At 29.6% G+C, this 15,380-nt stretch overlaps 1 protein-coding gene across 1 annotated transcript in view; it reads right to left on the bottom strand.

Annotated features, from left to right (window-relative positions):
- The window catches only part of LOC106689663 (roundabout homolog 2), a gene marked incomplete at its 5' end in the record, with an annotated part of 34,750 nt that extends 24,380 nt beyond the window's left edge, over positions 1 to 10,370 (bottom strand). Inside the window, 2 exons of the mRNA XM_014434767.2 lie at positions 9,885 to 10,015; positions 10,217 to 10,370. Of these exons, the coding sequence (XP_014290253.1) occupies positions 9,885 to 10,015; positions 10,217 to 10,370 (285 nt within the window). The remainder of the gene's footprint in view (positions 1 to 9,884; positions 10,016 to 10,216) is intronic.
- Between the last annotated feature and the right edge of the window lie 5,010 nt (positions 10,371 to 15,380).

The raw sequence follows: 15,380 nt of genomic DNA on the forward strand, positions 1-15,380 counted from the left end.
AGATCAGTCTTTTGTAATGAGTTGGAAGTTTAGACCGTTTGTCTAGTAAGTGCTGTAATAGTCGGAATCTGCGTGCAGTTTCCTGTCTTTTTAGTCTTGTGTGAGGATTCTAGGTTAGTCGTTTGTCAAGGTGTAGTCCAAGATAACGAATCTGTTCTACAGGGGTAAGAGCCACATTAATAAAGTATACTGTAGGGCAGTCGGCAGGCGACGAAGAGTAAAGGTGATTTGATAGTATTTGTTGGGATTTATTTTTATCCTATAATTTCGACACCATTCTTCGAGGGTTGTGATATGGGACTGGAGAGTTTGGGATGCGATCAAAGGGTTATTATTAACTGTGAGCACACATGTGTTATCAGCATACGTGGTAAGGATAGAGTTAGTTGTTGGGATGTCAGCTGTATAGACGGTGTAGAGAACCTAGGATACTACCTTGAGGAACACCAGCGGATTGAAAATAGAGGGATGAATAGGAACCATTGTGGTTTACTTGGAATAACATATTAGTAAGAAAGGAACGGATGATAAGAAAATATGTATGAGATAAAATAAAATAATAATAAAGAAACTTGGGAACATAAATGACAATACATTAAACAGATAGTAGTTGATTGATACTAATAGACGATAAAATATAACATTGTAGAGGTAAGAATTATACAGAATAAATAATAATAAAAAAAAAAAATAGTTAGTGACAATTTATTTTTAAACCAGAACAATAAGGTTTCTTATAAATTGTGTTATCCAAAGACAATAAAACCAAATATTTTAGATAAAAATAAATATAGATACATATTTATCTAAAGTCAACTTTTTACATCTCATTATGAGATAATTAAATTATACTATTTATGATTAACAAAATGATGTAATATAGATAGTATCTCTTAATTAATAATAACGTAATAAACGTTTTTATATCCGGATGCTATCTTTTATGAGCTCTTAATGTACCGTACAATTCCAGAGAAAGCTCTTTCTTTACAGCCGTGTTCCCCGACACTCATGAGTTGGTGGACAAAGCCGTCATCATGTGTCGCAGGAGTTGTTGAGTTAGTGCCCTGGAGATAAGACAATAATTAACGAAGACAACTGAGAGAAGACTACATATATAAACTTTTGATCCTCCAAGATTGCAGGGTTCCTCATCCCCTAAAACCCTCCTCGCATTTATCTAAGGCTAATCTCGAGGGCTGTAGATCCTTCAATGTCTCCAAACTTCTACTCTCTAATCCTCACTGTCTCCTCTCTGTCCGTTTGCGGTTAATATCTGCTTCTGTTAAATATCCTCCCGGAATGCGTTCGGTGGCAATTTATTTTCAAACCAGAACAATAAAATTTATTATAAATTAATTTATCCAATAGCAATAACATTATACAACAATAATAATACCTGTTGTTCAAATTTAATAACTGTTGCAACATACTGGACGCTATCCACTCCTGTAGTCTACATATTTTAAAAGGAAAAAAATATATTTCATTGTCCTCACAATTGTATTTTTCCTAGAGGAAAATTCCCTTTTAGTTAATCCCCTGTATTGTTTAATCTCATATATCTTTTTTAAAGTTAACTCCCTAATTTACTGTTTTACTTTTATTTTTTCCAAAGCCCCTATTTTAAATATAGTTTTGTATTTAACAGGGCCTGCGTAGTGTTTTTTTTTATCTGAAACTTGGTTTCATTTTAAAACAGAAATATAGTGGTTGGTTGAGTGTCTGAGTTTTTTAAACTTGAGTTAAGTATGTGATATTTGACTCAAGTTATAAAGCTTAAACACTGAATCACTCCATTCTTTTTCCTTGAATTCTCCTTCCTTCCCCATGAAATCAAGATTAAGATGAAAACAAAACCACACTTTTTTTTTTTTCGTACCTTCCTCTGGAAAAATTGTTAGCAGGTATATAGGCCAAATTGATAAACCCCACTTTTTTTTTCTAACCTCCTCAATATCTTTATTTACAAACAAATAGAATATATCTACATAATTTACAATAAATCCAAAACCCCACTACATTTACCTACCTATTAATAAAAACAAAATTTTGAATGATCTACGAGAGTAATCCATAAAATAAAGTCAACAATATATTTTCTGTAATATCTATTTCTTGCTTTTTAACATTATACAAGAGATACTTAAATACGTACCAAAGTTCCGTAAAAGTATTTGGCGACAATACAACTTTTATTTTTAGTTTGAACAGCTTATGTAGTTTGATATTTTTATTACAATAAAATAGTCATTAAAACGTAAAATGACGAAAATAATGGAGGTTTTATTTTTCCACTGCCACCTCGAGCGGAGAAACAGTGTAGAGAACGGAAGTTGTCAAGAGCGCACTCGAGAGATCCCCGAAGACCAGATAGACTAAATGCTACGATGGGCACTTCCTGCTCAATCATAGATTAGATGCCTCCTATCTCGTCCTTTCATCGGATACGGGGTGGCTCTTGGCTCAGTATCTATCTGGTAGCTTTTAATATCAATGAGAATTTACTGAGCATTACTGCAATTAATTATTTTCCCTTAACATTTATTAGTCTGCAACTTATTCTTAATTTAGATATGTGTTTCAGCCGATTAACATATTCAGAGAACATAACAGGTAAAAATGAGACAAAAATACCATATAGAGACAGCACATCACTCCATCAAATCTCAGCGCACATTGATACTGAAATATGCTACTTAAGTACGGTGTAAACCATATAAGACGAAAGTAAGAATTCTTTTAATCATTTTTCTTCTTTAATGTTTTAATTAAAAAACATAAATAACATTCTTGTTTTATCCCCATAAAAAAATATCAATCCTATAATAAAATTCTGAATTTCATTTAAAACACACAAAAAAAAAAAAACATAATTAGTAAGATCTATTAAAAATAACCTAATTATAAACATTTTAACAATTTTTTATTTCTAATAAAATTCAGAGAAGAATAAGAAGACAAAATTGATTTTATATTTTATACACTGGTTTCCAAATAGAGTAGAATACTCGTAAAAAAAATTAAATAAATACATTTTTTTTAAATAATGATCTAAAATACTCATTTAAGTATGTTATGACTAAAGTTTGGTGATTTCACAGCATTCTTTTAATAATTTTGCGTCTTAGATGTTGTAACTACAAAATATATATCGTTCTTGTTTATATCCCACAAAACCTATTTGATATAAAAATTGATCCTGAATTTCTTTTCGAAAAAAAAAAAATAAATAAACAAGGAAAAACTATAAATTAGTAAGCAGAACTATTGAAAATAATTCATAGCCATTTTTTTTTTTTTTTAATTCTTTATTTTTACTAAAATAGATTAAAAAAGAAAGATAATTGGAAATTAAACCTATAGTTTTTGAGAGGTAATTGAACCAATTTTATTAGTGTAAAATGATTGATTATAATAAAGCATTACAATACTTGTTATATTAAAACATTGTGGGATAATGACATTAATTTATCAAAACTGTTTCACCAAGATATATTAACTAAAAACATAGTAAAGAGAGAGCCAGCTTTGACAGATGTTAAAACAAATAAGTTTATTTTGAATTTTTACAGGACAGGGCATTGTGTCACCAGACAGGAAGAGCATTTTTCCAATTTCCCGGCAATGAAGTTTTAATAGGATCCGTCGTTAATATTTACGACTTTTTCCAAGTTTAATTTCAATCATAATTTTAATGTGGATTTGTAAGTGTTAAGAAGGGCCTTCAAATATGCAGGAGCTGCTAGGGGCAGGAACAGATTATTAATTAACCATAATGAGCCTTCTTAATTTCCGTTCGGTGTGACATAATGATAATTAGAGAATAGTTAGCCTAATACCTAACCTGTCTCTTTACTGTCCTCTCCTTTGTGTTACATCATTCAATAATGAAGCGAACAAACCGCTAAAACGATTCGATATTTTCTTTCAGTTTTAGATAATCGCAATCAATATAGACTTGTCCGATCTCTGATCTCGGTATCATTATTAAAAGTGAGAAATCTTTGCTGTTATGTGAAATTAGATTGAGCATTTCTAGCCACGATTTTTCTGCTGCGGCCAAAAACTTATTGTTAGGCGTGTAGGTTATGAAAATGGAATATACATTATTTTGTTTTACATTACATAATTATCTTTTCCATTTATTTGTAAATTCTATACTCAAAATTTCTTTATGGAGAATTATCAACTTTCTTTTAATAATAATATAGTTATTAACTAGTTTTTATGTAAGTTTTATAAACATCTGAATATAATTAATAAAATCGAACTATGCCTAAAACATATGTTTAATTAAAACAAAAACGATGTGAGTGTTATAATCTGGCAACGAGATCACAGGCAAGAACTTCAGCTAGTTCTGCAATACTCTTTTAGTAGAAGTTTCGAACGTCTTTCGCAGTTTGGTGCAACTCACAGATACGGAATTTTGTTATTCCACTCGAATTCAAATATTTTCAAGTACAATCATTCATTTGAAAATTTTGTACGATATATTGTCATAACATTAATTTTCTATCTTTATTCTATTTTTTTCCATTTTACCAATTCCTATTTTTTCCTTCAGATTATGATTTAGTTTTGTGATATGTTGATCTATATGCAAATATTTTCTCTCCTTTTAGTTTTTCAAAATATATATAATTCATCATTTTATGTTCTTTTACGGAATAAGCCTTTTATATATCAACCAACACATGTTTATCTATTTTAGGCCTTCCTAAAGGCTAACCCTAAGTCGAAATAAAACTTGAGAAATGGTTATAATAAAATAGAAGTATTTCGATTCGTCGTGGTGAGATTAAGAGATCATTTAAAATTAAATCACTAAAAACGCCTTTGATAGCGTTGTTCAAACACTCAGTAAAATCAACGAATTACACTTAAAAAAGTTAAAGATGACCTCATTGTATCTTGTAATAAATAAAATAACTTTTCAAATGGAAATTTAACACAATAAAGTTAAAAACAATACATTTTTAAAGGAACAGAGTAAATGATTAAATCAACATTTAGCTACTGGGGCAGACTCTAAAGGGATCTCTACAAAGTCAGTCGGAATGACAGTAAAACTAAAGATTGATGGAATACGAGTTATGTGAAAAAATTGAAATTCAATTATTCAAAATGAGAAAGTGGAGGTGGGGCTGCGAGTGCTTGCTTCATATTTTACAGATAAATACTAAAATAATGACCAAACACGCTTTCTGTTTATTACGAATCGAAAGACATTGCATAAGATCCTTACTGTTCGAAATCTCATTTATAGGTAAGTGTCAGTTGGACTAGTTGAGTGTAGAGAGGGTTATGAGGAGAGGGCTTCATATTTAAGTAAGCCTGACTTTTGAATTTCGACTAACTGTATAGAATTATGTATCCTAAACTTTTTTATTAGTCTGTTTATTAAAAATTTACCATTATACTTTTCAACCTTATAATAAACGTGGCTGAATAATTATTACAAATAATTTTATAGTAGAGAAAATAATTGTTACAATCTAAAGGTGCCCCGACACGTTTTCCAAATAATGGAAAATTCGAACATGCTCAAGTGTGTGGATAGGTTATTTGGCAAAGCTGGTACAAGTTGGCCTGAATTTGTAGCCGACCCGTTGAGTGGCGCTTGTGCTGCGTCCACAATTTGTGTTAAGTTAGCATTGTTTTAGAACTACCAATAAATAAATGTTTGTGTTCCCTGTGTTTTGATTAATTTAAAATTTTCCTAAACTTCTAATTCAATAAACATTAATAATGGTATATTTTAAATGTTTACCGATTTGGTATATTCTTGAACCGATTGGTTCAAATCTTGCTAATTAACCTTAACAGTTTATTTTTTATTTAAGATGGCACAAATATATATTTATAAAGACATCATATGTCAAGGTAATTAAATGAACAAGTTTCTGATAACCATTCTAGAACGAAAGTTATAGGTTATAGGTTAAGTAGTAATATTTATATGAATTTTAATCAGCTACAACCTACTTTACAGAAATTTACATTTCTTTTCATTTAGCCTATCTTTATTTTCTTCCTTTGTATAATGAAAATAGAATATTAGACAAAAGAATATAAAAAGCATATGGAGACCGACATTTGTTGCTTTCTTTGATTACTCAGTCTTTTTTTTTTTGTCTTTTTTTCGGCCAAGACTCCCACATTGGAGTCCTATACTGCCTAACCATGGTTGGGGGTCAAAATTCTTCATTTTGTGGGACCGCCACTCAATGAAAATAATCAACGTCCCAGGCCGGATTCGAACCGGCACCGCCAATAGACATCAAATTGGTAAGACTGTGTCTTTACCACTGAGCTATGGGCGGCCCGATTACTCAGTCTTGTGATCTAGCGTAATAAGGCAGTAATCCAGTAGGCAGTCAGTCAACATTTTTATAACCTTCACTTGTTGTTCATCATCATTTGTAAAATGTAGAAAAAATAAACAATGGAATATAAAGTTCTTCCAATTATTCCAATTTATTATGTCATTACTTTCAATTGATTATATAATTAATTTCTATTTTCAACTCTATCATGCTTACAACATTGATTTGGCTTAATTATTTGTAAGACAATTTTTCACTGCACTTATTTTATTTCTTCTGGATATATAGTAATAAACAATTTGCAATAGCGCAGTTAAATAATGTTGTAAACAGTCATCAATGCCCCACCCTTAGCAAATAAAACCGACTCAGAGCACACAAACCCATCCCCAAGGGCGCTGTTATCTTAAATCCTAATAGTACACATTGAGGCTAGTTCTCTGTCGGATTTAGGAGTTAGCTGATTACATAGATATGTCAGAATTGTACGTTGTAGGATTAACAATTAATTCATAATTTGTTCAATACTCAAAATGCATAGATTTCTACCCATTGGAATGCCAAGTAGGAAACCGTATGAGTCATTTTGGAGCAAATAAAATATATATGAGAAGAAGATGGTCGGGAGTGCGGTCAGCAAAGACACACAAATAAACAAAACTTATTTATTTGTAAATAAAACAAAATAAATTTGTTTTATAAAGCTCTTTTTTACCTAGAAGGCATGGATCATGTCTTAAAATAAATATAAATTTAAAATGGAAAATACTAAAAAAAAATTAAATATAATATAGCAATAAATATTGATTATAATATTGCGTTTAAGTTAGTTGTTGTTCGTTAGTGCTTTAGCGCGTGAAACCCAATGGTCATCAATGCCCATGTTTCTATTTCATATTCCTGGATATTTAAGTTAGTAATTTGCTACTTTTTGTTCGTAATTATTTTCGGAGCGATGCGAGGAAAGGAAAAAAGTTTCTGTTTACTTACAGAAAAATTCTGAGCTATATAGAGAACCCTTAGGAAACTTTATTAGTGACAACGAATTAATAAAAATGTTTTTTTGATCTGTGGAACTTCGTTTGAAGAATACAAACAAACGAATGACACACCATAAAACAAAAAAGAGTTAAAAGAACATGAAGGAATTATTTTACTCAAAACCTGGTAGATTTATACGGTACTAATTTATACAGTATGGTATTCATTTATAGTATTTATAGTCACGGAAATGGCTGTGTGGTAATAAATATTAATATTATATTAATTATATATAATATTATATATAATTAATTATATATAAATATTAATTTGCTTAATGATTAAAAGTATATAAAATAAATAAATTCTTAGTATTTTGTTTACCCGGTTTATGTTTTATATATGGTCATAAAAAAAATTCATAATTATAAATAAAAAGGTTTTTTTAATCTAATTGCATTTTTCCATATTTTTTGTTATATCATTTTTGAGAGAACCATTGAGCCTCAACACTGTTCAATGAACTGAAATATAAACTAGTTTACTCCAAAAGCATTCTGCGTGACTGTTCTCATGAAACGAATATTTTAGGTCATACATCACAAAATCAGATATAGTAACGAACATTTTTAACGATTTTGTTGATGAACTATTTTATTATTTTTTAGGAGCTATATATTGGAAAATGGTCGCAGAGAGCTCCTTTTGGTTTTAAATTTTAGCAAATTTTATTGCCTTTAAAGAAAAATATGACAAACTATAATGTCAGGGGCATAGTTCTAGAGTTATTAAGCACTAATCGAAAATAAGTGCTGAAATTTTGCTCTAGTTCGGACAAAACCAAACTTTGAAAGTAATCGAAATTTTACAACTGGTATGCAAACTGAGAATTTATGTATAGAATGATTTAATTAAATATAAAAATTTGTTTCATCTAGGTATGCACTATAATTCACCTCAAAAATAACTTTAATATAGATTAATCTTCTAATCCAAATTTCATTCTACCATGCAACTGGCAGTGAAAATCAGAAATCCAAATCAGGGATCACTGAGGAGCCATTTTCTGGTAATGAGCAATAAACTTTATCAGTGCCACTAAACCCTCATCAACCACAATAGCAATAAACGAAATCAGATAAACTCAAGCCAAACTCCGAATTCTAAGGCAGTGAATGGAAGTACAGATAAGTCGGATTTAATTATAAAAATCTCCGTACAAGAATGGAAGGGTACAGTCGTTACAGCCGAGATAAGGGCTGGCAGCAGACAGTAGGAAGAGAGTCGTAATCAAGGCCTAATCCATGAAGGGCCACAAGAGGCAGTTAAGGTTCAGGTAATGTCCGCAGGCTAAGTGGGAGTATAACACGTGCCGCACTGCCTGCGAAGGAGAGAATCGAAGGCCTTGTTAAAGCTCACTACTTCAATTAGGATATCTAACATAAGATCTGTATGACTGGATTATATATCAGCATTACAATGACTACATGCTACATACATATACTAATATATGAATATCGATTAATTGACAACAAAAAAGCTCCCTTAAAAAAGGAACTAATATTTATTCAAACTGTCTAGAGTTGAGAAATCAAATTCGGCATTTAAGCCCTATCAGTATTTATTTTGTTTTTTAAATTTTTTTTTTTTATATTTAATAATTTTTCTATTTAGTTTTTTTTTAATTTGTTTTAGTTTTATTTTTTTATAAAATTATTTTATTTTTTTTGTTTATTTTATTATCCTTCTCTTCTATTTCTTATTTTGTAATGATTTAATTTGTATATTTGTAAATATTGTGTGAATGAGCTTAATCATCCATATTACTATGGTCTAAAAATATGACAGAAGGTAATATTACAAAAAAAAAATAATAATAAAAAAAGCCGTGTCAGACTATTTCAATATAAGACCAAGCTGATATTAAATACCAATTAATTTTTCATTCATTTACCGAATTTAATGAAAATTGTTAAGAGCTTTTCTCGAGAAAACCCTTTAAAAAGAGTGAAATTAATACGTTTGAAATGAAATGAAATAAAATTTTACTCTGAGATATTTAATTACAGTTAATTTTTACAACAATGGTAGTGAAATATAAATTGTTTTGAGGCTAAAATTGGATAACATTTATTTTATTTAAACAATAATAACCAATCTCAAAAAAGTGTAAGTAATATATATAAAATAAACATAATCAAACTATGTACATGAAGAAATAAGGATAAAATAAAATAAGTAAAATATTGAAATAATATAACAATAAAAAAATATATAATCACTGGTCACATTTACACTATTATATTCAATATTTACACCCTAAACCAGAGGATCCCCGATTCTACTCTATCCCCCGCGCATGAAGGATAGAGCAAGGATCTTCGAGATACCATTGCAGCACTCTCATCGCGTCACTGGTAATGAGCCAGTGGAGGCTGATTAAGTGCACTAAAGCCGCAAATACTCTACCGGACAACTAATAAATGTATATAAAAGAAAGATACATTTATGGTTATAATAATAAAATAAAACTATATTTTTCTTGAAAATAATAAGGAATTGGTTACTCACTGTGGACAGTTAACATGGCCGGGGCTGTCTCCTTCATGCCGACTATGTTCTGGGCAACGCACTGGTACCTCCCCTCATCACTCTGCTTCACATCCCGGATCATGAGGTTCCCACCGTCCACAACCCGCACTCTGCAAAATATAAAATATTCAAATAACCACTTCAATATGTTTCATTATAATTTAACACAATCAATAAGAGTAGAGAATGTGTGGTATTCTAGAAACGCTGGTTTGTGATTCCCTTGGATTAGGTCACAGTATGGGGTAGTTGTGTTTCTGAAATACAGGTATAATTAGGAATATTTTTAGAAAATATAAACTATAAGTTACCTGTCAGATTCTTCTAGGTCCAACAACACTCCATCTTTTCTCCAAAGGAGGCTGGGTTCTGGAATACCCTTCGGTGGGCCACATTCCAGGAGGGCTGTTTCACCAGCGGCTACTCTGGTGCTGGCAGGAACCGACCGGAACTCATCCCTCAGAACTGAAAAAGATTAAGATAAATTTAGTTATTGTATAATACAATACAATAAATAGTTATAAGCATGCAGGTAAATTAGCACAATGGCCGAAAGAGTATGTCCATACATGTTTCGCACGTATAGAATATTTTGAAATTATCTTGGTTCTTCTACTATAACATAACTTTTTCTGCGCAATTAAAAATATCATTGTTCCTCTCGAGGGAGGACAATAAATATAGTTAGAATTTCAAGTTTTTTTACAAATAGAAAACACTCAACATATTTTGGCCACATACTGACTTATAATAGATTTATCTTCCTCCTTAAATTTGTGGTGTACTAAAATGTGGAGTATGATATTTTAGATTAATATTTAATAATGAACAATATAGTCCGAAAAGATACGAATAAAGAAATATTATAAAATTATGAAAATGTATTTTCAAAAACACTTAATGTGAAATATAATATTAACATATAATATTGAAGCCCTCATAAATAAAATAAAATAAAAATAGTAATATTGGTCTGAATAATGATCAAAATTATTTTTATGAGTGCAGTGTATCAATTATTCCTATAAAAAATATAATATAATTCAATTAATGTACACCTTTCAATAAAAAAATGTTTGATTCGTAATTTTAGAAAATAAGTCTATTAAAACAATCAGAAGTACTATTCACATGTAGTGTTAACTAGCTTGGCATTTGTTAATAATAAATAGATAGGGCAATTTTCAAGATTATTGGTAAAAAATAAAAAGAGTTTAACAATAAAACACTAAGTAATACTATTATAAATTTTCACTTAAACAGTTGAAAAGGGTATATTAGTAGTTTGTATTATTTTTTTTTACAAATTAATTTATTATGCAGATATTTACGGAGCTAAATAATAAATTAATAGTAAATCATATTTTTAAAAACTAATAATTATTTTAAAGTTATTTATTGCAATTGCTGTATTATTTTAAAACTGATGATTGTGCATTAGTTTATCAGAACAATGAACTTGATAATGGATTAACTACTCGAAACGTTGCTTAAATGATGAAATAAAAAAAATAGATCATACAAACGTAATTTATTCTACAGAATTTTTTTTTTCCGACCCAGTTCTTAAGTCATATCTGGTATCTTGAAGTGGATTCGAACCGGTACCACTGCAGCCCTCAGTATGCAAAGACCTACGCAACGACCTCGCGGAGCTACAGACGGCCCAATCAATATCTGTATTTGTTCCTGGTACAATGTTACAGACATGTATATGCTTATAAGTCCTGCAGTATCGACAATAACCGTCCCCAAACAAGACAAAGAGTATAAGTGCTAGGATTTTGTATAGTTGTATTTATGAACAAATACAATTAGGCTTACTCATATATTATGATACAGGACCCTCTGAAAATGGTTCTGTTGTTTAAAAACAGCCGAGATGTTCCTTGCTCATTTCCAATATGATTTATATATTTTTTTCTTGAATATTTTTCTGTTTTTCTTGGTTTTATGTGTATTAAGCAATTAGTAAGGTAAGATTTTGAAACGAAAAAGAATACGATTTGTTCATAGATTTCAGTAATTATTTTATATTAAATGCGAATTCAAAAACTCAGATTATAAGACTGAGGACTAGGGTTAATTTTAACTGAATAAAAATATTAAAGTTTGGAGTCCGTTAGACTGAACCAGTCAATCATCAACTAGAGTAAGCAGTTATGTCTGTAAACTCCGCCTCACTAATTAAACATATTAATTTTATTTTATTTTTAATATAACATTTCATTTGGTTTTAATGTTATTTTATATAACATTAAAGTTGTTCAAACCTTTTGAAAGACATGGTTTGTCATACTGGGAAAAAATATTTTACAAGAGAGAGAGAGTAACAAAGGGTCAAAATAACTAATACTAGAAATTAGTTAACAATTCCAACTAATGAAGAGGAACAATCTATTCAATGAGCCACATTCCGAATAATACAATTGTACTAATGAACTAAACCTGAGGAAACTAAATGGGTAGCGGATCCAATAAAGGCGGGCAACAATAAGACCCAATAAAGGCTTTGGCGAGGATACATGTTTGCTAACTGACCAAGCCCACATATAATGAGACAGAGGGCTTTATTAGAAGCACACCGCCCGAATTAGGAGTCTCCCCTATATAACTAATTCCAGCCTGGAAAATTAATTTACTAGCTCCAGGCGGTCTCCAGGGGCTGGAGGTGTATAATGCTCTGTTTAATTCAGTCCTCTCTTACAAGGCTGGTTCTATCCGTGGAAATTGGGTCAAGTCATTGTCTTAAGGTTAGTAGTAGTTGGAATCTGTATAACACAACACTAAATTTTAACGTTAGTATTTAATTGAAATTTATATACAACTAAAATTTCCATATAGAGAAGCACTGACTAGGAAGTTCTTATTTACTGTAATTCATCATTAAATCAATTAATTACGATTTAAAAGATTTATTCTAACAAAGAAAAGTGAAACCTATTATACATTTAAACATTTTTTTAAAATATTCATTTTTTAGGAAGTACAGTTAAAAAAAATAAATAAATAAAAACAATAAAATAAACAAAAAATAGAAATAGTCAGTTATACCATTCAAAAAACCTTCATACAAAAAAACTGATTTGTTTAGAACTTCCAAAAATAACCCAGTCATTTTAATGGTTTTTAATATCTATAATGTGAGGAATTTCATGAGAAAATTACAAAAAAAGTGTCCACTCCTTCAAATATTTAATAGTGTTAAAAATTTCAGTTGAAATTGAGGGGCATAAATACTCCATCCGCATGACCGAAGCATCAAGCGGGTGTGCGTTCATCTTCACTGAAGGCGCAACACTCAGCTAGAGATATGTGGGAAACCGTTAATTACATTGGGATTTAAAACTGTTAATGTCAAATCAAAATCTAAATGAAAATATAAAAATAACAGTAACTGATTTTTGGTTGAAATGCATACTCCATACCTTACAGATTTATATTTCATTATTAATTATCAAAACGTATGACTTATAAGCCAAAACTATTAAGAAAATCAATACAAGAGTTTCTTTTTTTAAAAAAAAGGTCTACATGATTATTGTTTTAGATTCTTAAAACCGATTTTAATGTAATTTACTGATTATAAAGTAATATGGAATTTTTATTCATTCAATTATATTTATATAATGGATGTAAATTCGTTAAGTTATAATTCTGGTTTATAGAATTTTAGAATCATAATATAAAAATAAATTATACAATAATGATAATAATATTTCATATTGACAGAAGGCTATGATTGAACTAAAAAATCTTTATTCTTTTTTATTTATTTTTTATGTTAATAAACAATTCATGATTTTAAAAATTAAAAAACAAAACTACTTATTTTTTATTTTATTTATATTTCGTTTATGTTAGATTAAATCATTAAAAATACATTATAATATAAAAATAATAATCAACAAATAGTTAAATTATAAGATCAATTTTCATATAATAACGATGCCTATTCTGCCCTCCTTGATAAGTGTAATTTTTTCCGAAAAGTTTTTGTTTTCAATTTTAAGATGCACATAATACCGTGACCTGAAAAATAAACCACTTCCATAGTTTAACTTTGTTGTAATAAATGAATTTATAAAATTCAGTACCTTTATTAAGAGCTATAAAACGGATCATTTATTAGAAATGTAGTAACTTTGCGTTTATTAATTTTTTTTTTTAGGCCAATATTTACATGGTAGTAAACTGATGTATTTTGGCTCAATTGCTTACATTAAAAATTTTCCTCACTTTTTTTTTTTTTGATCATCATTGATATCATGGATAATGATTATGAAAATTACAATTCATTAATTAAAAGCTCTTAGATAACACTAAAAAGCTCATACGAGTTGGACGAATTAGGAATAATATTTATATATGATAACACAAATTTCGGTAAATAATAAGTTAAAATTTGAGAAAAATAGTGATGGGTAGAATTAGATAAAATACCCTTTCTTTATTCATTTATTTTTTTTTTATTTGCCGAAGAAATAAGGCTGTATCCTTTCATTTAATATTTTAAGAACTTCTCATTTGATTTTTAGTAGAATAAAAATAAAATTAAATATATACTAAGCATTACATTGAAATGAGGAAACGATCAAGTAGTAAAGCTGAATAAAACAACAGACAATTATTGAGACTATTAGATTTAGGAGAAGCCGCTGCGGTTGGCTTAATCAGATTAGAGTTGGATATCAGACAAGGGCTGATAGGATCACTCCGGATTACCATATATATCCTCCTTTCAATCCTCCCTCCCTTATCTCCCTCCCTACTTCCTCGCTCCTCCTCACTCCCGGGCTAAAGGGAAAATGATTCTGGCCCTAGGGTCCTCGGGCGCCAAAAGGATTTTACCTCCCCTGCTATCTTGAAAAATGCTCCGCGGCGACAAGTAGGAAAAACAACAAACGTTTCCTGAACAAGAAAAATCTGAATAAGAAGTAGATTGCTATCTCAAAATCGGATCCTTTTATAGGAAATAAATCTGTTATCCGGAAGCCAGATGAATACATCTTAGGAAATAGATCAAATCTTATTTCCAAGAAAGACTAATACTTCCTAAGAGAAAATATTTTACTCTTAGAAGAGATGAAGAAAACAATAATTATATAGGCAAAAATTAGAACAAATTATACTGTTTATATTCTAAACTTAATGTTATAATTAAAAGTTTATAAAATTCAATAGTTAATTTTCAACATTTCCACGTACTCACGGTTCAATTACAATTTAGAAATAATTCACATCATAATCAAGAATTGATGCTTTGCATGCATTTCCTGTTGGATCGAAAAAAAAAAAAGGAAGCCATTCATAAATAATAAAATAATTAAACTACATTTGCTCTAGATGAAATTTAAATATGTATCAGTAATCATAAAAAATAATTGGAGTATAATACGACCAGGAATAAATCACATATTACGTTAGCGATTTATGGAACAGAGATAGTTTTATTTTATTAATATCTGACTTCGA

The sequence above is a fragment of the Halyomorpha halys genome, unplaced genomic scaffold, assembly GCF_000696795.3.
Source record: "Halyomorpha halys isolate HHAL.00 unplaced genomic scaffold, Hhal_1.1 Scaffold1424.1, whole genome shotgun sequence".
Taxonomy (NCBI): domain Eukaryota; kingdom Metazoa; phylum Arthropoda; class Insecta; order Hemiptera; family Pentatomidae; genus Halyomorpha; species Halyomorpha halys.